Genomic DNA, 26,544 nt, shown 5'->3' with positions numbered 1-26,544 from the left:
TGAAAAGCCCATAAGGCGGAAAGCCCTGTAGCAAACTATTCTCAAAAATACACAAGGGAAAGGTAGTCCCTGGGTTTCTCTTGGAGTGCAAGTCAAGTTAAGTGCATGTGAAAAACATCCTGCAAGAGTACTTAGCCTAAGCCCCATTACCTCGGAATGGAAGGGAATCCTGTGAGAAAGCAGAGCCTACAGTCCAGCTCATGTCTCCTCTCTCTCAATATTTGGCTAGAACTGCTAGGTATCATAAGGCTAGCATCAGCAACCAGCAGAACTGACAAATGTTATATCAACATCCTGACAGAAAATGCTTTCACTATATATGGTTTAATTTTTCAATTTAGGAATTTTGTTGGATGCTCATACAGCAAATATGGACCACTGTGACCAGCTGTGCAAGAAAAATAAATTTCTTACTAGTGTGGGATGGGGGAACATACAACAGCTAAGAAGGAGCATGTCCATGTGACTCTACTCCACCCCCAGCCTGGGGCTCCTACTCTCTCCTGGGGGTGGAGGAGAGACTGGAGATGGTATACAATCCTGAGGAGCCTCTGGAAGTTCTGCTGCTTTTCTTGCTCTGCCTCTGACACCAGGGAAAGGAGCAGAAGCTATAGCCCCACTCCCTGCCCTTCCATGGAGCCAGAGAACAGAGAGAGAATTTCTTTTGGATGTGGACCTCTATACAATCATCCAGGCTTTTGTCATTGGAAGAGCAAACCAAATATATAGTTTCTTCCTGGATCTCCATGTTCAGATCTTATAGAAGTTGAAGCTAGTGTGAAATAAAAAAAAACTACCCACTTATTAATGTGGTGAGCATATTACACAAGTATTCTGTAATTGTACTGGCTGTCAATTGACTTCTGGGTAGAGTACTATTTTTGATCTATCTAGCCCTAAAAGGTTTGAATCTGGGCTATGTCAGAAACAACTTTGATTGACGAGACTGCCTACACTGGCATGTAGCAGCTCTGCAACTACTAGTAGAAAAGAACCCTAAAGGCCAGTGATGGAACACTCTATGGGAAAGATTCTGAGTTACAACAGAGAATTCTTTCCAGGTATCCAGCTCTTGGGTCTTACCAAAATGCTCAGGGTCCAACTCATCACCATTTTTGGAATCAGGAAGAAATTTCCTCCTGTTTTTCTTCACCTTCCACTGCAGCATAGGGCACAGGTCACTTGCAGTTTTGACAATGAGTAAATGGTCAATTCTTTGTAACCAGACGTTCTTTAAAGCATAATTTGAGGACTTCAGTATCTCAGAAAGGGGTTAGAGATCTACTACAGAAATGAATGGGCTAGGTACTGTGGTCTGCAATATGCAGGAGGCCAGATTAGATCATGATGGTCCTTTCTGACCTTACAGTCTATGAGTCTATGATATTCAGGACCAGATTAATGGGGGGGCTAGTCGGGCAGCTGCCCGGGGCACCTGATTGAAGTGGTAAGGGACACCGCGCGCCCGAGGGTGGGGCCATGCATGCGCTGCACACCCGCTGCCCGGGGTGCAAGTATGGCTCGGTTCGGCACTGATGATATTATAGAATCTGTGATCAGAGGAACTCAATCTAACAATCTCCTACTTTAAAGAGTATTAGAGGGGGAAGGAATGTAGTGGAACAATGTAGAGAGAAGCTGGATAATGGCACAGTATTTTCCATGAAGCATCTTGGACTCTGGAACTTACTCTTCTAAACTCCCATATCTAATTACTCCCACATCACTGTTGCCAATTTTTAAAATTAGGTTTTTAGGGTGAGATAAGCAGGTTACTAACCTCTGACTGAAGGTTCTTTGAGATGTGGATGCCTATTCTGTATTTTACTGTGGATTTGCACACGCACATAATGTTCCCAGAGCTAGAGATTTGAAAGAAATTCAATTGGTCTGTGCCTGCGTACTGGCTCACATCATGCCTCTGACTGAGGGGATAAAGGGTGGAGAGGACTGACCATCTCTCTAGTTCCTTTTCTATTATAATCGAAGAATATCCAAAGCAGAGTAGAAGGAGGGAGGACCAAACATCTTGAAGAATCTCCACTTCTTTGAGTGATGGGCTGGACTGTATTCCAATGTGAGTGGTTGACAAGTAGTATTTTAAGTAGGAGGAGGGTGTGAGGAAGTATAGCTGGAAGGACCACTGTCCCAATGGAAGCATCAGCAAAGGATTCCTGAACCTAGCCTGCTGCATGATGGCATACTGAGATGTCAAAGTACTTAGATTGATTATAACTATCAGCAAAACAATGGGAATGCTTGCTACAGCTAAGGCACACTGTTCCAAGCACCATCACTGATGGTAAGAAGGAACTGAGGAGGGAGTGGACAGGGAGAGTCCTATATAGCGTGTCTCTCCAGGAAGGCGCTGGGAACCCCAGCCCCTATGAGTACTACTTAGACAAAAACTTCTAGCATCAGTGCATGTGGCAGGCACACACACCTAGGTTGAATGGACACGAGCAAGCACTTGAAGCTTTATGTCTAGTTATTCTCTGAAAAGTTGCTCTACATTTGGAGTTGAAAAGATCCATGTTAATCTTCTCCACATCAAGTGTGTTAAGTTTACATGTGAAATATACATATTTTCCAACTGTCACCACAGTAAATGCAACCTTGGATCTGAGAATCAATCCTCCTCTTTTGTGCATCAGTTCTGCAGACCAAATAGGGCTCTTTGTGACACCTGTCCAAAACCATAGTCATCAGTGAGTTTATAGAGATGTAACTGATGGAATCTTGGTAAATAATTCTGTTATGTATGCAGAAAAAGGAATGAAATCTACCTCACTCTTACAGAGCTGTGCAAGCTCTGCAGAGCTGTCAGAAGTAAAAAGCAGTTTAAAATGTATCCATTTAAAATAAGCACACATGAATAAATACACAAAGAACTTATTTGCTAAGAATTCATTTTTGCCATTTTTACTGTCTCTTTTGAGGAGAGTTGCATGATAAGCATGGTTTCAAGCTCTATACAGTTATTTCCTGGTGTTCCGCTAGTTACAAGAAAGCTGAACATACAGTGATGTCTGCTGAACTTTTAATTCCGATAGAGTATTTGTAAACCAGTTGTGTTAATTCTGAAAACTCCATATTACATACCGAAAATATTTCTACCCAAATATAATAAAGAAAGTTCAAATGTGTGTAGGAAGGAAGGAGATGAAGAAAGAGAGAAATGATAGCCTACACTGCAAGAGTGAAACATGATTTCACCATAAAATAACCCAAGATGTAGTTTGGCACACAGGGCAGCACTTAAAAATGGTCAAATTGGCTGTCTTCATAAACTGCTATAGCAATAAAGTCAAAATTCAATGTAATACACATCTTTCCATATAAGTGTTTATCATATTTTCCCTTAAAACTTAATGAAAAACTTATCACACAGTTGGTCATTTTTGTTCTGTTTATAACACAAGGATTGTAACAATTATGATACAAAAATACTGAAAGTATTTCAGCTGTTGTTGGTAGTGGAACATAATTGATTTGTCATGACATACAATTTTGTAAAAAGTGTTCTGTTGGAAGGCCATAAATGAGTGTAGAAGCGATTTACACACTTTTAGATCATAATTTTCACATGCTGCTCTATTTTTTTTAAATATACATACTGTATACTATTATGTTTTTTTCTCTAGTGTATTATAAAAACATAAGTCTATCTGATGAAAAATGGATTGTATTCTAATTGAATCAACATAACGCACAGAGTAGCTCCCTTATCATACTCCTTGCAAAGATCAATGGTAAATGGAACTTTATTTCATTCCATGTTACCTATAATGTATTAGCAATAAAATACCGTTTTTCATTTAAAAGTCACATCAAATGTTGTTCATCTTTTGTTAAGTTCTTCTCTATTCCTGAAATTGACATTTTACAGATGAAAAATAACATCTGGTAAATTCAGGGCTTATTGGTTGAACTGCTATTGTTGAAAAAACAACAGACTGTAAAAATTCAGAATTTTACAGCAAAAGAATGGGTGGCTTTTATGGCTATCACACCACAATATAACACCAATCCAGAAGCCAAAAAATCATCCTTGCCTCTCTCCTTTGGACAATCCACAGTCCATAGCTGCAGCTGTGATCTACTTCTGTGTCAAAATGCGGTTTTACCCCTCACAACACACCTTTTAAACTGAAAAAGTAATAAAAGATTGTCAAACACACCTGCCAAATGCTGATGGTGGCCTTTCTGAATTTGTAACACATCATGCAGAGCAACTCAAAACTGCAGATACTTATGACACAGTAAGGACTTCAACTGAATTTTTCTTAGTATGACCCTAAATTCCAGTGATGTCAACAGACTGGGGATTAGCACTACGAAGGTAACTGCAATTTTACAAAAGCTTCAGAGGAATAGTCAAATTAGCCTGTAACAGGAAAAACTTAAAAAACAACAAATAGTCTAGTAGCACCTCAAGGACTAACTGTGGATGGTATCGTGAGATGGTATCATGAGCTTTTGTGGGCACAACCCACTTCTTCAGATGACAGGAGTATTAGCATACTGTCTTAGCATTAGCATACTCCTGTCATCTGAAGAAGTCTGTTGTTTTTTAAGTTTTTCCTGCAATTTTACAGTTGCTAGATTTTCATTATTGTCATTATTTTAAGATTATCAATATCAATGACTCTTGTAAGGAATAAATAATCTACTATATATTTGAGAGAATGTCTGTGTTTTCTGTGTTTCTCTGTGAGTCTGTTTGTTCAAGAACTTTTCCTAAATGGTAAAAGCTAGGACCACCAAATTTAGTATGCAGCTTCCTCTTACCATAACTTAAAGTAAGGTCAGGGTTTGGTAATGCCAAGAAAATAGGACGGGTGTAGAATGCAATTGTTTCACATCAAATGGAAAGGGAGGACTGTAATAGCAAGAACAGTTATACTGCAGAATAACAGGGGCAGCAAGCACAGGGGAGTTACGCTCCAGAATGACCACAGAGGGTTAGCAAGCAAGTGTGCCCTTGCAGTCCCAGAGAGCTACGGAGCAGCTGATGGCTGGGCAACCTGGCTTGCACAGCCCAAGTCCAGCCCAGCGGCTGAGCACAGTGGTCCTTGCTGTCCAACGGCAGCCCTGGGAAGCAGCTGCCAGACTCCCTGACCCCCTGCCCTGACTCCTGCACCTCCACCCCTTGCCCTGAGCCACCTCACATCTCTTCCTCTCAGCCTTCCCACATCTCTCCCCTGAGCTCTCCCACTCTTCCCACCCCTGACTTCTGCACCCTCCCCACACACACCTCTAGCCTCCTGCCCTGATTTTCCCCAAATCCCCAAGCCCCTGCCCTGGCTCCAGTACCCCGGTAGCCCCCTGCTCTGAAGGACCCAAGCAATGCCAGGTAAATTCTCTAGTAAATCATAAAAACAGAGTGAGGAAGTCTGTGATCTTGACTAGCAACCTGATAGAATATGTAGCTCAGGGAGGACTTAGTTTTCTGCTAGATTAACTTCAGCAGAAAAAGAAAGAGATGTAAAATATAGCTTCTGTGGGTGTATATTATAAAGGACTGCTTCCTGAATAAGGTGGATAGTTTTGTGAGCAGTAGATAAAGTCCTCCTACCCAGGAGGGCCTCATTATTAAGTTATACCATCCTAAATCACACTTCATCAAAGGTATCCTCTGAAGTCTCAGAAATGCTTTCTATAGCACAGTTGGATCCCTGCTGCATACTTCAGATGTACAAGGGATAATAGTACAATCATTACTCTTAAAAAGATAGTATTTATCCAGAGTTATATCTAAAATTCCAGTTATTCCTCAAAACAAGAAATTTCTGTTGTAGCAGTGGGTAAATGTTATTTTTCTAAACAGTGACAGGAGTATTTGCCAGACCCAGCATCTTTCATCCAAGAATCTCCATATATTTTACAAATATTAATGTATTTAGCCACACCACGACTGCGGGGAAGATATTCTTACTTTACAGAAGTGACAATTAAGGCACAGAATTATTAAGTGACTTGTTCATAGAAAAGTCCAAGCCAGAGCAAAGATTAATTCCTGATTAATAGAAGCATTGTGTGTATCTTTTTTGACTAAAAGAATATAACAGATTTACTCATTCTTTGTAATGAAACATTTACCACAAATGTTTTAAAGTGTACTCCAAAACATATGCAGATTAAAAAGTCTTCTGCTATTATTCCAATATGAAAATTTTCTTTAGAATAAGTAAGTTAATGGTTTATTTATAATGAACATTGATAAAGTCACTTTCTTCACTTTAGAACAATGTTTCTCAAAATGGTCTGCAGATCCACTCTGAGAAAGCTGCTAACTGGCATCTTCCACATGTTTATTTACCAGCTCTGCAGCCACAGAGGCTCACGCCTCCCATTGGCTCCGGTTTGCTGTTTGTAGCCAAGGGGAGCCGTGGGAAGCAGCCTGGGACGGGCTGCCATCACCCACAGCTTGCCTTGGCTGCAAATAGCAAACTGGAGCCAATGGGAGCCACAATGTGACTGTGAAGCTGGTAAATAAACCAACAGGAGCAGCCAATTAGCAGGTTGCTCAGAGTGGATCTGTGGACCACTTTGAGACCACTGCTTTAGGAAGAAATACATTTTATTAAAATTATTCTATGATGTTAAAGACTACCTTTATATTCTATAAACTTATCAAATTTTATAGCTCTTTTACCAAGAAATAAAATAAAAGCAAACTTCAGCCTCAACCCAGCCCCATGTCTGAGGTCTGAGAACACTAAAAATATATATTCTCTTCATTTCTGTATCACAACAAATTGACAATTTTCGAGTTCTGTGAGGATTCAAGCTATTAATATTACCTATACAGATTGAAACAAATAAAAAAGTAGCTAATAACTTCTAAAGGCATGAAAAAGCCCCACAAGTGTTGGCTGAATTAAGGCAAAACCAGTAGTGAAATAACTTTCAATATTCTACAATATCACCACAAAAAGAAGAAAGAAAATAAATCTTAAAAATGTAAATGGCTCACTGATACATTGGACAAAAAAAGTTTAAAATCTTTTACCTAGCAGAATTTTTCTTTATTTTCTCATCAATGTCACTGAGGATTTGTTGAAACTCCAGGTCCCCAGGAAGAATGTTTAATAAACAATCTAAGTTGGAAGAATCAAGAGAATATTCACCTCCCCACTCCATTTCCAAAACCTGAAATAAATGGAAAGGAAATAGCAAATATAAAAATGGGATTAACTTATGAAAAAGCAAGTTTTATTTTTAATATTAAAGTACATAAAATTTTCCTTTTTTGAATTTATGTTTAGAATAACATAGAATATGTAATTATACAAGGAATATTAAACCAATGAAAAATAAGCAATCAAAGTGTGACACAGCCCACTGCTTCCCACAGCTATTCTTGGCTGCAAACGGTGAACCAGAGTCAATGGGAGTTGCAAGGCTCTGTGGCTGTGGAACTAGTAAGTAAATGACCTGGAGCAACCCATTAGCTGCTTTCTCAGAGTGGATCCGTGAACCACTTTGACAAACACAGCTGTAGAGGAGTAGCTTGCAGTATATGTTATAGCTAATTAAACACAGTAGTTTATCAGTAATCTTCAATTTAGCAAAAATAAAATCAATTAATATTTTTCACAAAGGTAACAGAATTACTCTTTATAAAACAACTTCGTGATGCAGAAGAAAGTTTGTAACTATAATGCTTAACAAAACTCAGCATTGCAACTAAAAAGTGACATCGGAAAATTCCAAGAACAAAATTATGAATGCTAGTGTCTGTAGGTTAAACAGTGTCTTTTAAAAATGATGATCAGTGTACTTGCTATGTGCACACACATTTTCATCTAAGTATCTCCATTCCATTCAAATATCTCCAAGCATAGAGATAGCGATAGCAGCTACTAGCTTAGTGTATACGTTTCTGAACCTCAGCTTATATATGTAGTTAATTAAAAACAAAACCAAATAAAAACATACCACTCCCAGAAAGCAAATATATTACAAAGTTCAAGGAAACAGGTTTTCCATTTTTGACTAGCTTACGTTTCATTCCACACATAGCTCATCCATTGACCTATCCACAGGTATCCAACCAATCATAGGAATGTTTACATCTGATGCAGGACACTACCAGCTCTTCTTTCTCTTCACTAATTATCATACAGAAGAATAAGGATACATGTTTTCCAACCAACCATGACTAAACACTTCAATCACACAACAAAGGAAGTAAAAATGGGTATTTCCCAATAAGTAGTACATTTGGTAAGAAATTATTAATAGTATTATTAATAGTATTGGATTATAAGCATCAAGAGACCATAATACAAATGTAAACAGAACATAAATAAGTCAATAAGTAAAACCATTTTATTCATGTCTTAATATGAATTTTCAGAAGCCTTTCATTGCTATATTTGAGCACTTGGCAGCTGATCTCTCTGTGATCTGCTGCACAGTATCTATCTCCTCGCCGGTTGGCCCCTACTACGATTCATCACAATTCCTTCCGTGACAACTTTCTTGACATTATTTCCATCTTTACACCTAATGGGACCTAAGTACATAATTCGTATCTGTTTATTTCTTACAGCAGGGTGAATAGCGTTTTGCTATTTCGATATAGTGCATCCACATTGATAGGATGTTGAATCGCATTTAAGGCCAGCCAGAACCAGTTCTGGCAGGGCATCAGGTCAGGAGTTACCTTGTGTGGCTGCTGCCAGAGGCTCAGGTCAGGAGTTACCTTGTGTGGCTGCTGCCAGAGGCTATCTGCTTAAAGGTACCCTTTAAGGGCTCCAGGGAGAGGGGGAGGGAGAAAAGATTTCTTGGTTGTGCCCAGAGTGGCCACTAGGGCACCCTGGGAAGGGCTGGAGGCCCCCTATTTCGAAATAAGCGTCTACACAATGCTTATTTCGAAAGAGCAATTTTGAAATTGGTGCTATTCCTCGTGGAATGAGGTTTACCAATTTTGAAATAAGCCCTCCACTATTTCAATTTAATTTTGAAATAGCAGTTTGGCTGTGTAGATGCTGGTAAAGTTATTTCGAAATAACAGCTGTTATTTTGAAATAACTTTGCTGAATAGACATACCCAGAGATATTATTTTATGTAGTAGGTTCAGTGCTGAGCAACCAAGATCTTAAAAACTAAGATCATGAGTTATATTATATGGAAAAGCTAAATTTCATAGTGACTTCCCACTAAATCTTAAATTTCTGAGCTTTGGTTATATTTATAAACTGAGGTCAAGATTAGAGTACACCAAAACCAGTTACACATGGTGACTGTGATTCTTCACGAGAATGAGAACTCAGAGACAAGCTGCACCAGGTGTAGTGGCAGCAGCAGGAAGAAAAGGCATCCCCTGGGTGGAAAGCTGTTCCTCTCCCTATATGGAAAGAAACTAAGGTAACAGCTGTCAATGGCTCTCAACTAGATTCCAGTGTAGTAGGACAACCACCTGGAGAGGGGGCAAGGAAAAGCATTTCTGATTGTTTAGTGAATTTGGGTATTTTTTCAATATTTGCTTTAGAGAAATTCTTAGGCCTACCCTGTGGCCCCACTGGGTAAATAAGGAAATATAAAGCAAACTGAAGGAAAAAATCCTCTGGAGTCAGACTAACTATATCCAGGTTTCCCCTCCTCTTCAAAAAAGAAATGCTGCGACCAACAAAAATAAAAGGAGGTACCCTGCCACATGTGGGATTTGATAATGAGACTGTCCCAGAGGGCAAGGTAGATTGTTCCTGAGAATGAACAGCATGGTGAAGGCACTGCTGTAGGAAGTGCCAGCATTATCTGCAAAGGATCACAGCAAAAGATCATATCAAGTCATCTCTCTTCACATATGAAAGAACCACCCTAAACAAGGTCTTACTGTGAGACAGGTGGGTCAATATCATTGCTCCTTTCTTGTTTGGAGAGGCTTAAAAGACCTATTATGACATGACAGGGGAAGCTGCTAAACTATTTCAAATTGAAAGTTGAGAGCAACTACATCCATAAGGGCCCAAAGATTTCACAAGTTGAGGCACCAGGAGAGCAAAGTGCCAGCTGTCCAACCTGATCCATCTAATATGAAGTGTCTGTATGCTGAGACCTGCAGTACAGAACACATCACAACACTTTTGCTTTTGGACAGATTCTTGAGGGGATTTCCACCAGACCTACAAGGGTGGATTGGCAAAAATGACTCTTTTACAATGATTTGGTCACTATTGTAAACAGGCATTTAATGGCCAGAGAGCTTTCTCTGACTACTGGAGAAGAGATACATCTGACCAAGCAGTCAATCCCTGCCTGGATCACTGAAAGTTTGCAGAGGAGGGATGCAAAAGAGCAACCAGAGGTGGGAGAAGCCTGTAGTGTTACAATAGCCCAAAGCATGGAGGATAACCAGTGGCAGGTATAGATGTTATATTTGTGAAGAATTAGGACATATTGCAGCTCAAAACTCTAACACTGAGGAACTCACAGAGTGCAATCTTGGTGATAGTGTATACCTATGCCATCTCATCCACTTTCACTCCCTATGACTCCAAATAGATATACATGGCCAGTTAAAATTAATCATATACAGACTGTTGCTTTAATGAACTGAGGAAGTGCCTATAGGACGTAGTCATTGGGGGTGGGAGGGATATTTAGGGGCAGATAAACTCCTAGATAGTATCCTACAAAAGTTTTTTTTAGCCAGGAGCTAATAGTGATTTCTGATACTACTGTACCTCCTGCCTGGAGTGCCCATTGTACAGCCCACAACTTAAACTAAGGGCTCTTTTAGTACACCTGCCTATTATTATTCAAGTCCCATTTAATAGACTCACTGGAGAAATCAGACAGGGATCATCAATTTTGTGCAGGGCTCCAGGCAATGCTATCTGGCACCTAAAAGTGGTACCCCAGCAAAACACAATGTCCAAGACAATAGCAAGGAAGTTAATCCAAGTACTGAAGGAGATTCTGACAGATTAAAGGACTACCTTGATGTTCAAATTAATGAAGGACCTGTCTGCAATGCTTTAAATACAGGCCCTAAGACCTTGGTCTACCACCCACAAACTGATGGCATCTCAGGTGCTACACTGAAAAGCGTAATATGAAAAACAGTGACTAAAGATGGGAAAAACTGCCATCTCTTCTGCCTAACAACCTTTCCTATTGTTTGTGATAAAGGCATCCACTGATCTCAGCATTTCAAAGGGGCAGCGCCCACAGCTGATCCCCGGCTCAGCTGTACAGCACTGCCCCTTTAAAATGCCACCTCAGTGTTTCAAAGGGGCAGCGCCATGAAGACCGGGGTCAGCTCGGGACACCCCAGCTGATCCCTGGCTCCGTGCAGCATTTCAGCAGAACGCGGAATCATCTGGGTTACGCGTGGCATTTCCCTAGGGTTACGCGTGGCATTTCCCTAGGGTTACGCGTGGCATTTCCCCAGAACCCGGGGTCAGCTAGGGAGTCCCCAGCTGACCCCAGATTCTGGGGAAATGCCACGCGGAACCCAGGTTTAGCTGGGGAGTCCCCAGCTGACCCCAGGCTCCACAGCGCTTCAGCGTTTTAAAGGGGCAGTGTTGCAGATCAGCTGTGCGGCAGCTGCCCCTTTGAAAAACTGCCTTACTTATCGGATAATCGACTAGTCCTTAACATCCTTAGCTGAAGGTCCTTCAAGAATCTCATAGCCCAATTGTTCAAGAGTACAAGCTAGATGGTACCACGAGATTCTGCAATGAATTCTGAAGACTAAATGAAGTATCCCAGTATAAGAGGAGTAGCCATATTAGTCTGTAACTAAAAAAAACTTTTTAAAAAAAACTAATGGTCCTGCAGCACCTTAGGGTATGTCTACACTATGGGACAAGGTTGAATTAAGATACACAACATTATTTGAATGCTTAAGTAGAAGGACCTTAACTTGACTTTTGGCACTATCCACACTGCAAGAAGTCAAAGGGAGAACATTCTCCCTTCGACTTCCCTTACTCCTTATGGAAGTAGGACTACTGGCATTGAATGGAGTGCCTCTCTTAGTTTGAATTAGCTATCTTAACTAGACCTGCTAATTCGAACCCTGGAAGATTGACAGTGGCAGCTTCGATCTTTTTCTGTAGTGTAGACATACCCTTAGAGACTAACAAAATATAGATAGCATAATGAGCTTTTGTGGACACAACCCACTTCTTCAGATGATAAAATCTTCATTTGTCATCTGAAGAAGCAGGTTTTGCCCACAAAAGCTCATTATAATATCTATATTTTTGTTAGTCTCTAAGGTGCTGCAGGACCATTCATTATCTTTTAAGTTTTTGAAGTATCCCAGGTACATTATGGGGAAAGGTATAGCAAAAACTCAGCTGATTAAGTTAGAGGTAAAGTTGGTCACAACTGATTAGAAAGACAAAGATTAGGGCATTTGTATGACAGTGATATATTACAAGTAAGAACATAAGAATGGCTATACTGGGCCAGACCAAAGGTCCATCCAATCCAGCATCCTCTCTGCCAACAGTGGCCAATGCCAGGTGTCCAAGAGGGAGTGAATCGAACAGGTAATGATCAAGCGATCTTTCCCCTGCCATCCATCTCCACCCTCTGACAAACAGAGGCTAAGGACACCATTCCTTACCCATACTGGCTAATAGCCATTAATTTATCTAGTTCTCTTTTAAACCCTGTGATAATCCTAACCTTCACAACCTCTTCAGGCAAGGAGTTCCACAGGTTGACTATGAGCTGTGTGAAGCAGAACTTCCTTTTATTTGTTTTAAACCTGCTGTCCATTAACTTCGTTTGGTGGCCCCTAGTTCTTATATTATGAGAACAAGTAAATAACTTTTCCTTATTCACTTTCTCCACACCACTCATGATTTTATAGACCTCTATCATATCCTCCTCAGTCTCCTCTTTTCCAAACTGAAAAGTCCTAGTCTCTTTAATCTCTCCTCATATGGCACCCGTTCCAAACCCCTAATCATTTTAGTTGCCCTTCTCTGAACCTTGTCTAATGCAACTATATCTTTTTTGAGATGAAGAGACCACATCTATATGTAGTATTCAAGATGTGGGCGTACCATCGATTTATATAAGGGCAATAAATTTCATTTGCCATTTTGTTGCCCATTTTGTTTGGTGGATCTTTTTGAAGTTCTTCACAGTCTGCTTTGCTCTTAACTATCTTGAACAGTTTAGTATCATTTGCAAACTTTGCCACCTTACTGTTTACCCCTTTCTCCAGATCATTTATGAATAAATTGAATAGGATCGGCTCTAGGACTGACCCTTGGGGAACACCACTAGTTACCTCTCTCCATTCTGAAAATGTACCATTTATTCTTACCCTTTGTTTCCTATCTTTTAACCAGTTTTCAATCCATGAAAGGATCCATGAAAGTAATTAGATAACAGGGTGATTCCTTTGATGGGTCTGATAAAACCCAGAGGCCTGGACATAGTAAAGTAGACTGGTGTGGCTGTAGAAGCTTTTGTGGGTCTGAGGACAGCCTTCTACAGTAATTCTGTGCTAATAGCCCAAGACTTTAAGAAGTTCATGTTACAAATGGATGCCTCCAAGGCAGGGTTGGGGGGTATTCTTTCTCAGATGGTAAGAAAGGAAGATTATCACATCTTGAAATTCAGCAGAAAACTCCTTCACAGAGAAAAAAAAAGTACATTCTAGTGGAAAAGGAATGGCTTGCAGCAAAATGGACCAGAGAAACACTCTGGTATTACCTACTTGGATGACAGTTTACCCTAGTTACAGACCACTTCCCCAAGCTGAAGCATCAGAACGAAGAGAAAAATGCAAGAATAAAAATGCAAGACGGTTCCTGCTGCTACAACCCTTCTATTTCAGGGTGCCACACAGTGCAGGAATCAGGCATGATAATGCTGAGGGTTTATAAAGAGAATACTATTTCTTGACTCGAGTAGCCCAAACCTATTGTGTTGAGCAGGTTGTCTTGGGTTTTTTACTTTTTGCTTAACTTCTTGGACCTAACTTAGAGGCCCACAATGTAAATAAGGAAAAATAAAACTAGAGTGAAGTCAGTCTGATTTACTCCTGGTCCCACACTGGTCAAAGGAGAAACACTAAGGCTGACAGAATCAAGGCAGTACCCTGCTACAGTATGCACACTTGTGAATCTATCCTCTAAAACGGCTGATAACTTCTAGATAAGCAGTGCACAAGTAACTCCTCACTGAATGTTCAAAGCCAAGACTATCAGTACATCTCAATGGAACGAAATGGACTCTGAGAGACAATGTATATATACAGACACTATTTCCTTTAATTCTCAAAAGCTATAAAAAGTATAAGGGATTTCCTAAATGCTGCAATCTTCCCCTAATAAAGCCTTTTTGACATCTCACAATACTTTGAGATTTAATTTGAACTCAGATTCCACTTTTGGAAACCTGTGATGCAGAACAGGCCAGCGTCTTATCTGTGGAAAATAATTACATTATTAGTTGGTGAGGATCAGTATTATAGCTTATGACTCAGAAACTCTTCCTGCTGATGTTATTGCAATTAAAAATGTAGCCTTAAATGGGAGATAAAATGAAAAACACTCTTCCAAATACCTGAGTTGTGCATTCCATTAATCCTGACAGCACCAAGATGAGCTCCCTTATGGGGACAGGCTTGCCAACCAGAGGGAGAATATTAATAATTCTTTTAGGGAACCTTGAGACAGGGAGGTCACTGAAATCTCAACTGCCCATTGGTACATAGTGCAGTGGCAGAGGAAAAACTGTAGTTGAAAATAGTTGAGAGCACGCAGATTGTAGTGGCACATTATCTGCTACCAGTAGTGAAAACTTTCTATTTTTAAAAGTAACTGCCATGAACATGAACTTGGCATAATGCCCCCTTCAGGGGCTATACGGGAAGCACAAATCTAACTAACCACTTTCCAGCTGTCACGGAAAGTGTGTCAGTCTAGCGGGGCCAGCATTCACCCCTCCGGCTAAGACCTGTTTCTTCCCCTGTCCTGGTTGAAAAAAACAAAACTGACCAGAGTTAGTAAATAAGGTTAAATAAAAGCATAAAGTAAAGGAAAAAGAAGAAAACCTACAGGCAGTATGAGTCACGATATCAGTCTCACTTCTGAGAGCCTTGGCAGTATCAGTTACCTCAGAATCCACTAGGAGTGGAGTCCCCTCCTATTAATGCTTCCTCCAGTCTTGGTATGATTTGTATATGTGTGGAGGGGTAGTGCCATTCTAGCCTAAAGCAGTTCCTTAAACCCTTGAATGAACCCTTTACAGTAACATTTATAGATATAGATATAAATATAGATATAGATAGTTTTTTGGGTTGCATTAAAGTACAGGCAGTCCCCGGGTTACATCGGATCCCTACTTACAAACGGGGTGAGGCAACCCCGCACTAGCTGCTTCCCCCCAGCAGACCAGGGAGACGCGGAGTGGCTTTTCTCAGCAGACACCTCAGCTTGAGAATAAAGGAAGTGAGGTGTAGGAGAATAAAACTGAGCTCTGGAGAAATGTTTAGCTAGAGTTTCCCCTACAATATGTACCAGTTCCGACTTACATACAAATTCAACTTAAGAACAAACCTACAGTCCCTATCTTGTACGTAACCCGAGGACTGCCTGTATTCAATACCTCTACACACTGAGCTGAGTCAGACTGTCAATGTCCCATGACCCAATCAGCAAAGATGAAACAATTCCAGAATGACAATGTCTTCCTGTGTTAAAGTCTGGCAACACTCGTAGATATTATGGAAGCTCCTGGATCAAGTCAAAGCCGTCAGAATAAATGCTGTTATGCCTGTTATATCTTTCACTACAGTCATAGGTTAAGGCAGAAAATCACAGTGCAGTTTCTACTCCAGTCAAAAAGAAACAAGTTCTATTACTAAGCTGCTGTCCTTCCTTGCTCTGGAACAAAATTGGGGATTGCTTTGCTTTATTACTTTTTGCATAGAAATTTGGTTGATGGATATCTTCAGATCAATAGACCATAGCAGAGTCTACTCTTTCTGGGTTTATTGTCTGAGGGGTAAATTGTCTGTAAGTACATTCTTTTTGCCAGCTAATTGGAGAACAGCTGGTTCTATCCCAAGAGTTAGATGCCAGTATAAAGGGCTACTGCTTCCCAACAAAGTGGCTAGGAGTGAAAAAAATCCCTGCTTGCTCATATAAAGTATTAATATCATGTATAAATGTACAGTAACTATTTTAGCTATTTTAAAGCCAGAAGGGACCATTAAACTATCTATTGTGGCCTCCTTAAAGCACAAGGAATAAAATTTCATCCAGTTACTTCTACACTTTGCGTGATTACTTATGTTTGACTAAAGCATATCTTCCAGAAAGGCATTTAAGTCTTTATTTGACTTCATGAGATGCAAAATCTACCAATTACTTTAATAGCTTGTTCCAGAGCTTAATCACTCCCACTGTTTAATAACTAATACCTTATTTTTAATCTTCTGGCTTTAATTATCAACCATTTGTTTTTTATGTGCCTTTCTGCACAAGGTTGGAGAACCATATAGTCCTCAGTTTTTTCTTCCAGCAAAGGTACTCAACAGTTAAGTCACTTCTTCATCTTCGTGATAAACTAAACAGACTAAGTCTCTTATGTGTCTCTCTGTAGGTATGTTCCACCTATGCAGTAACCTTTATCAACCAAACTTGTAATCTAATCAAAAAATGAAATCAGGTTTGTCTGACAAGATCTATTTTTCATACAATCATATAGATTATCATTATTTATATTCCCATCTTTTAATTATGTATTGATCGAATCCTTTATCAACTTTTTCCATTATTTTTCCTGAGATTTATGTTAGGTTAATTGTCCTATAATTATCCAAGTCATCATGATTGCCCTTTTTGAATAATGACACACTAACACTCTTCTAGTTTTTTGGAAATCTTGTGTACTTTAAGATTTATTAAAAGTTAGTATCTGTGAGCTAGAGGTATCCTCAGTCAACTCTTTTGGGATTCTTGGGTAAAATTTCTCCAGATCTGCAGATTTTACAATGTTTATCTTTAGTATATTTTATTTAACATTCTCCTCAGTTACTAACTGACTAGTGTCACATATTCAATGATTAAAAGCAAGAAGAAATTTCAAGTCTACATTTTTGGTTGAACATATTCACTGACTGATAACTGTCAGATTTAAGAAATGAGCCTTCCAAGTTCTGATTGGATACACTGGTGATGACTGATGGTAATAGTGACTGAGAACTGACTCCTAAAATATAAGGGATTTGAATGGTTTCCAGGGTGATAAATTAGAAGTAAACTCTTTATATCCAGAATTTAATTAACTGCACAGGTTTCTTCAGAGGTTGGATATAAGGTGTCATGTAAACAAACTAGTCTTAGGGGAAAAAAACTCCCTGCAGGTAAGAGTATGGACTGGCAAGCATGCTCCAATCTTTTGTATGGAACCTACTATCTGAATGAAAGGTATTTTCTCCGTAGGCATGGAGATTTATTTGTCCAGCTTATTCTCAGACTTAGTGACTGAAATCTATTGCATCTGTTTTCTAGGATTCTTCCAAAATGTATGAGTGTGAGCCTGCATGAACCAAATCAATTTTTTGTCTTCAATCAGTTCGTTTGTTCAACTCTTCTTGCATGAATACCAAACACAATGGTTCCCATGCAGACACTGAATTCTACAGATCATTTACTGTTCAACACATTCCTCATGTGAAAAAAGTCATTTTGTAAACATGACAGCTTAGTTTTCATTTATGCATTTCTGTAAGACTCCTATGTCATATTTGTTCAGTGTACTTGTCAAAACAATGTATTTGCGCCTCTCTGTCTTGCGTGATCTACTTGGCTTATGGGGAAAAAAGCAACCTTTGATTGTTCCATTTTCAAACATCATTGTTTAAAATCGCCAGAATTAATAACTCCAAAACGGAATTCTAAATAGTGTTCTGTTATTTGACAAAGAAAAAAAAGAAGAAGAGGAGGAAGAAGAAGAAGATTGCAGAGAACAATCATGTATTTGTCAATTCTAAAAAAACAGGACAAAACAAAAAAAAACCCACCTAATCCAGGATTTTATTAAAAGTATGTTTTCATATACATTCAAACATTAAACAAACCCAAGATGTTTTGCTAACCAAAATAGTCCCAAACTTTCACTATCAAGCATGTCCTGTTTTGAAACGTCAGATTCCTCAAACTTTAATTTTCTCTGTTGGTGATTAATTTAGCTGTTGCTGTTTAGTAGATATATTATTGATCTCCATCATACTTACCTTCATTATTACAATGAAATAATATATAAAATATAACAAATATATATTATACAAGAACATATGAGGCAACTTTTCTTAGGCAACCTGTCTTCAAACATCCTTCTCTAAGACTCCTGCAATGCATTAACTACACTTCTTTCTAAATTGGATAAGACCACCCACCAACACTAAAACAGCAAATCTGTCAGTTTATTCAGTGTTTACTGACAGAGTTTACTATACATAAAATCTATTGCAGCAGATTTTTGTAGGAATACTTTCATTTTAACATACATGGCTAAAATTACTTCTTACGTAACTATATTCAGATAGATATAAGGTTATATTCTCACTGTGGTGTATATGACGACACACATTCTACTCATTTTTAAAATACAGCTTTTATTTTTAAATATAAAGTATAAGTGTAGCATACTTTGAATATATTGGAGAGTAATAAATGGACTACACATTGCATTACCAAGTCATATTTAGAACAGGCAGATCTACTGCAGTTTTCCAATTCTGTCAATTTACCTAATAATCTTGAGTAATTCAAATAGGTTTATTGATTTATACTCTTTATAGTCTTCCATCCCTTTCACCATAGCATTTCCACTAAGACCCTTATTTGACTTGGATATCTAAAAATGTCTCAGGATAGTTTCAATTTCACTTTGTCTGGAGTTGAACCATTAAGTGTTCTGAGACAGATAGCATTAAAGTAATATGAAATAAAACCAGAAACAATACAGGCTAAATACAATTTTAGGCTGCAATTTTCAAAGTAACCTACATGAGTTAAACACCCAATACCCATTGGAAGCTAATACAATCTTGTTAAAGTATAGGTTAAAGTGTTAAACTACATACATTTTCAGCGTGATGGTAGAATTTTAACACAAATTAAAAAAAAAGAATAAAAACCTTTAGTCAACATTCTTCAGTAAATTCTGAGAAGACTTTGGGAAAGTATTGTTTAATGTCTAGAGGCAGGCTTTGAATTCTCAAGTGTTTTGTGTATATTTACTGAAAAGTGTATTGTCAGAGAAGATTTATAAAAAATAGTGTCATTTTGGCAAAATTCAGAATCATAGGTTTCTTAGAATGCTCCACTGTCTATATCCATTAGTGTTAAAGATGCTAATCCCTGATCTACACCAGGGCTATGTCTACACTGCAGGCTTCTTGCACAAGAAGACAGTGTGGACAGGCAACTTATGGCTAAAATGGCCATCAGAGCTTTCTTGTGCAAGAGTGTCCACACTGCCATGAACAATCTTGCGCAAAAGCACATGGCAGAGTGGACGCACTCTTGCACAAGACCTTGCACAAAACAGTTCTTGCACAACAGCATGCAGTGTAGACGTAGCCTACAGCTTTATTTTGAAATAATCCCCTTAAGGATGAATTTACAAGTGGAGCATCCACACTACCAAGCCCATTATTTCAAAATAAGAACTGCTTATTTCAAAATCTGCTTTTCTTGGGAAATGACACTAATTTTTAAATAGTTATTTCGAAATAACATTAGTGTGGATGCTCCATTGCTGTTATTTCAAAATAACTACTCCCCAGAGTAATTCAAACTAATTACTCCCCAGTGCTTTCTGGGGCGCCAAGTCAAGGTAGAGCATCCACATTAACAGAGCTTGCCTCAGACTAATTCCGAGGCTTCCCTATAGTGGGGACACGCTATTTCAATTTTGTAAAATTGGGAGTTATTAAGTCGAATTTAGTTATTTTGAAATCATTTCCTAGTGTAGACATGGCCTAAGTTATTAACGAATACATCTGAAGCATGTCTGCAAACAAAAAATAAAAAATATGTATATATCTTATGATTAATCGTTTTACTGGAATTCAAAGATAGCTTTTAGTAAATTGCAAACATGAACTGAAACTCCGGATCTTAATAATTAAAAAAAAAAAGAATTAGTAATAGATGGACTGTCAGAGAAAATGGGTGGAGAAGAATATATTTTGGAGAGCTAAATTCTGAATACACCAACTTTCAATATGCCAAGTCCTAAAACATAAGACATAGTAAGAGATTTCTCTAAAATAAGAGCATGAAGATTAACAAATATTAAATATATTTAAATAAATGAACCCCAAATAATACGTAACAGATACCATTTTGTACTGCTTCTAGTTCCTGATGTCATATTTTGGATGTACATAATTTGTAGAGCAGTAGCAAAAAGTTAAATATCAGATTTGTCTTTACTAATTACTTCTCGGATTAAGAAAATGGACTAATGAAAGGTATTTTATAGCAATAATTTATTTCAGTTTAGCTGTAATCATTTTAGCTTCTTTACTGTCAGCAACACAGTCTTTTTTTGGTTGCAGAACAATTTCTACAATTTTTATTCTGACACAGAAATTTGCATGAAGCATTTTAGTTCAGATCATAGACAATGACTGGCAATTTATTTTTTGTACACTACCTCTAGTTCTTACATTAGAATAAAAATACCTTCCCTTGGTTCTATATGCCTAAGAATAAATTCAAGCAGAGGAAAAAGGTATTTTTATGTTTAGCATGGCAAAAATCAGTGATTTTAAAAAACTCTAAACAACATTTTATGTGCTTATAAGCCCAAATATTAATTTAATCCTTTACACATTGTACATTTCAACTAGAGAATTTTATTATTAGACTTGTTTGGTAACTATAATGTTATAGGACTAGTGCATCAGAGTTCACCAACCAAACATGCTTTATTAACATTTATATTTCTGTAATGCCTCGAGTCCTCAGCTTTCTAAATAATGGTCCCCGCCAAAAAGGTATTATGATCTAAGAAGACAATGCATAAAAAGTGGATGAGGTAAATTAGCATGGTCAACAGTATTTTTGTGTTAAATATATTTTTGTTTAAAATTCATTTTTGGAGTAGATCCAATCTGCTTACTTTACATGTATACTAAGAGATTTTACAAAGTTTTTGTAGCAGTTTAAATAGCCTTTCAATCTGTGGCTTTCATTCTGTTTTGAACTTGAAAAATGAAAATATACAAGATTTGCAGTTTTTAGCTCTTACTTAGAACAAGACATACTTATTTTCAAATATGACATTGTTAAATGTTGTGTTACACCTCATATCACTAAAATTTAGTCTTGCAAAATTATTTTATAATTTGGAATTTTATTTATGAATATTACACACACACACACACACACACACACACACACACACACACACACACACACACACAGGAATTATGAGTTAAATCTGAATTTTGGCATTAACTCAGTTATCAAGATATTCTCCAGAGAGTAGTATTTTATTTTATAGCACAAACTAAAGTATGGCAGCCTAATCTTTCTGGACCTGGACCATTAGTTTAAAATTAATATAAATATTTTAAATTTTATTAAAGTAATATAAAACTTCCTTGCTATATTCTGCACACAATTTCATCCAATACAAAATGATAATGTGATAAAAACAATTTTCATTAGCATTTTTTAAAATTGTCGATATATATATATATATATATATATATATATATATATATATATATATATATATATATATATATAGAAAAAAATGGGTGTATTTCAAACTGCAGGATTACAGTTATTGGTATAAAAGTTACTTGAATCATATGTATTTTTCTTGACATTACTGTTTGATAATTATTTCTTCACTGAACTCCTGCCATTGTAGAATGAAAGGGAATGAGAGAATTAACTTCAAGATATTTCTTTCCTCAACTAAAAATTCTGCACATCTTTCTAGATGTGCAAGCGAACCTACCAGCTACGCAGAAGAAAAGATCCCATATATGACACATGCGTCAAGAATGTATCTGCCAGTGACTCTAGGTCTGACAAATTCAATGTAAAATTCCTACTGTTGTGGGCTTCACATCATATTCTGAATATTTTACTTTTAATAAATGGAACAGAAGTCTTACAGAAAAATTGATTCTAAAAATCAAACTTTAATAAAGTCAAAGCCTTTCAGCCAAATGTGTGTATTAAAAATCCTGTTTCAAGTTGAACTGCTGATAGATGCTAGATAACAAAATATAAAAAAAGGGAACTTTAAAAATCTGTCCAGTGAACATTTCCTTTATAGGCATCACTGTGTGAGTATGAATGATTATTTTCCAGTAATTTCACTTACATTTTTCTGCTAGCTTCATACTTCTTCCAACCCCAACTGCATATCCTCAAATGTTTCAAAACATTTTCAAACCTGGTGACTGGCTGCATTTTTGGCTTTTCCCAAGTTACCATAAAGTAAATATCCAGCAACATGCAATATCTAACTATGGGACATGTATAAGCAAGCAGCCCCTGACCGCTACCAACTATATCAACATTAAGCAAATGAATTGAGAAAATTAGTAACTAAACTTTTCAGCCAATTCCTGTTTTTGCAAAGCTGAATAAACCATAAGGATTGCAACTACCATCCTATATATCTCAAATGTTTTGATCGTCTTCTTTTCCCATTATCCTTATTAAAAGTAGAAGAGGGATGCCTATGTTTCAGTCTACTTCATTTTTTAATTCTAGCCGATGACTAATAATAAATGTGTGTGTAACGTTAACTCACATAATTTATCTATCACTTAACCTAACATTTGGGCAGATTACCTCAAACATGTAGTCAAAATGTTAATTTTAATCTGGGAGTGATTTTTCCCTCTCTGCTTCATCCATTTGTTGGAATATAAAAATATCAATTGCCACTAAGATTGACAATCTATTATTTAGTTAGTCGTAAAAGTAACCAGGTCTGATGTCTTCCAAAATAATTAAGCAAAGCTGATAAGGAATTATTGGTTTATTTGATCTGATTTAACAAAATTGATAATTAGATTAACTTAATGATTTTATAGTAACCTGCTTTCTTTTCATTTGATTTTGTATGTATTTTATTTTAGGTTTGTATACTTTGCTTAGTTAAATATATATATTTATATATATATTTGGAAAGCTGTGTGGATTGATGTTTTTTCCTTACATGCAGCACGAGGTCTTGACAAAGTAAATGAGTAAAGAGAAATGTACTTAGGGTGGATAACAAAGACAACTCAACAAGCCATCCAGTGGTCGTTCACTGAACTTGCATCTCAATATCCTCATATTTACAGTATATTAAATACTTTTTTAATCTAATCCTTTCTCTACTGCTACTCATTATTAAGATTTGAACTGATCACAAATTTGGGACTTTTTTCTCAATGCCATATTAATAAACTAAATGATAAATAATGTTTTATATACTTTTCAATACAGAACTCAGGTAGCAATCTTAAAAATCAGCTAGCCCATCCTAGAAAAACTAGGTAGTAATATTCATACATCTTCTGTATTTACCATTCTTATTTTGATTATAAATATTTACCAAAAATGTAGCTTGACAAAACATTATTGGCTTTTTTAATTACTACTGTGTTGTGTCTAATTTCTACAGCTATTTCCCCAGGGGGTCCAGTTCTTGAATACATTTGACAGGTCCACCTTCAGGAAGCTAAATGTTTTTCCGATGTATCATGCAGTGCTGCAAATAACTGTATTTGTTTTTAGATACAATATTTTAATAATGAAAGCTTTGATTTTTTTTAAACAAAGGACACTCAAAAATTTCTGAAATGTCAGAGTTCCTGTAATATGGTGAAGTAGCTTCTCTGATGACTGTGTTTATAAAACTTTACACCAACTGTAAAGGATACGCTACACTGGTGTAAGACCTGCGGCATAGCTATGACTTGCCCAGGTCAGCTGATGTGGGCAAATAGGGCACAGGTTAAAAACTGCTGTCTAGATGTCCAGGCTCAGACTAGAGCCTTACCTAGGCCACTCCCCACTCACAGGTTGCCAAGAGTTCTGGCTCCAGCCTGAGTCCAAATGTCTATACAGCTATTTTAAAGCAAGGCATCTCAAGCCTTGTAAGCCCTAGTCATCTTACGCAGGCCAGCCTCAGGTGTTAATAACTATGTAGAAATACCCATAATGACTTCCTAAGGCCAACTGATTTCAAAGGGCATGTCTTCACAGCAGCGTTATTTGGGAATAACGGATGACATTCTGAAATAACTATGCAAACGTCTACACAGCCAGCCCATTATTTCAAAATAATATCGAAATAACAGATATATTACTCAGGATTCTGTAAAACTCATTAAACGAGGAATAACCCCTATTCCAAAATAGTTATTTCGGGATAGTGTGTGCAGACAGAGGAGCTGATGTTATTTCAAAATAAGAAGCCTCCAGCCCTTCCCACAGGTAGGGATATGAAGGAATCCCCAGCTGATCCCAGGCTCCACCTGGCGTTGCCACTTTGAAATGCCACAAAGAGCTTGATGTCAGGCTCTCCCCAACATTTCAAAGTGGCTGCGCCGCAGGGAGCCAGGGGTCAGCGGGGAAGTCCCCAACTGAACCTGTGCTCAACTTAGCACTGCCGCTTTGTAATGCCGCGAAGAGCCTGACACTGGGCTCCTCGTCGCGTTTCAAAGAGGCAGCATTGCATGGAGCCCGGGGTCAGTGGGGGAGTTCCCAGCTGACCCCTGGCTCCACGTGGTGCTTTCACCTTTGAAGAGTAGCAACAGCCCTACAGTGTGTGTAGACAGAGGCGCTGAAGTTATTTCGAAATAAGAAACCTCCAGTCCTTCCCACAGGTAGGGATGTGAAAGAGTCCCCGGCTGATCCTGGGCTCCACATGGTGCTGCCACTTTGAAATGCCATAAGGAGCCTGACGCCGGTCTCCCTGCGGCATTTCAAAGTGGCCAGCCTGGGGTCAGCGAGGGAGTCCACAGTTGATCCCTGGGGCTGTTGCTACACTTCAATGGAGGAGGAGTCCTATCGACTAATCGATGCAAAATGCATGGACTATTTGATTAGCAAATTACTTGCAATTTAACAACCCTACCCACAGGTGCCCCACTGGCTGTTCTGTTCACACTCATCAAAACTGTGCAGTCCTCCTTCCCCTGCAGCTCTTAAAGCTGCAGCCATGGAGGAAAGGGTTTGTGTCACACAGGAGGCCCTGTCAGCCCCGAGCCACCAGCAGCTGCCAGAGCAGCATTTTTGGCCACCATGAGGAACCCTGTTGCTCCAACTGAGCCCTTCTCTGCTCCTAGGAAGCTGGCAGCCAGCTCCCAGACCCTGCCCAGGAATGGAAGAGGCATGTGCCTTCCTGGTTTGGTGCAGAGATCCTGGACCCCATTGAGGTTTGGGGAGAGAAGGCAAACCTCCAGGATCTCCGCACCAGATGTAGGAATGCAGATGTGTATGGCTGGATGGCCAACTATCTGGCCACCAAGGGCCACAAGCGCACCCAGGAGCAGGTGTGCATAAAAGTAAAGGAGCTAAGGCAGATGTATGCCAAGGCCGCGGAGTGCAGCTCCCGCTCTAGGGAAGCGCCACAGGTTTGCCCATACTACATACAGCTCCACCACATCCTAAGAGGCAGTTAGGTCCCTTCCCTTGCCCCACATGTTGTGGACTCAGGCCTGGAGATGCCCGTTGTCCCCCTCTTGGGGGAAACAGCTGGGGACGAGGAGGAGAAGCTAGACGAGGCCAGTACCATATACATGCCCACCAACCAGGAGGTCATGCATGCCCTGGCGCAGTACCGCTCCCCACCCACCCAGGATGTCTCTTGGCATCATCCAAAGCCAGGGAAGGCCCATCAGGTGAGTATCATTACTTTCCCTAGGCACACACAGGTGGAAGTGGTGGATGGTGAGGTGCTGCTGCATGCTCCTTGCTCAGCTTTTCTGGCCTGGTGACCACACAGAAGCCTGTGCACATGGGTGCATGTGGAGCACCAGTTCAGGGCACACTGCACCAGGAGATATCAACAAAGGGTCCTTCTGCGCTTGCTCACATGGTGTCTGGAGAAGTCTGCCATACCCTTGACACCACAAGCCACCACTAGAAGGCGGCTGGGGACATGAAGACACATGCATACACATCAGTGCCGCACCTGGCACACAGGCATGCCCACATTCTCGGGGAAGCATCCACCTCCAGTGCTGCAAGGTTCAGGAGTGTCTGCCACTCATACACACCTCTCCCCAACACCTTGCTCCCCTTTTCTCCAGCAAGCAGGAAGATAAGTCCTCTCCCCGTGGGACACTGCCACTGTTGGACCTGGCCTATGCAGAGAAAAGACTTTGCTGTCCCTCCATGAGGCAGGCAAAGGAGAAGAGCCTGAGACATAGCTGTACAGGGTGTCACTTTAAGCACGAGATTCAACGGGAAGTGACTGCTCTCCTGATGCCCTGCCTGAAGTGTTTCTGGGTGGCCTTAAATGCGAGTCAGCATCCAATGAGTGTGGACACTCCATTTCAAAATAGATCA

The 26,544-nt window shown here is 39.0% G+C and overlaps 1 protein-coding gene across 9 annotated transcripts in view; it reads right to left on the bottom strand.

The window, feature by feature from the left end:
* The window catches only part of KIAA0825 (KIAA0825 ortholog), a 386,099-nt gene that overhangs the window by 309,790 nt on the left and 49,765 nt on the right, over positions 1-26,544 (bottom strand). For all 9 annotated transcript variants that reach the window (XM_075932132.2, XM_075932137.2, XM_075932129.2 and 6 more), the window contains one exon: positions 7,016-7,155. In XM_075932132.2, coding sequence (XP_075788247.2) covers positions 7,016-7,146 — 131 coding nt within the window. In that variant the 5' untranslated portion in view covers positions 7,147-7,155. The remainder of the gene's footprint in view (positions 1-7,015; positions 7,156-26,544) is intronic.

Source organism: Pelodiscus sinensis, chromosome 6 (assembly GCF_052426305.1).
Source record: "Pelodiscus sinensis isolate ZL-2025 chromosome 6, ASM5242630v1, whole genome shotgun sequence".
Classification (NCBI taxonomy): Eukaryota; Metazoa; Chordata; order Testudines; family Trionychidae; genus Pelodiscus; species Pelodiscus sinensis.
The sequence above is the reverse complement of the archived record's forward strand: the minus strand, read 5'-3'. Positions and strand labels throughout refer to the sequence as shown.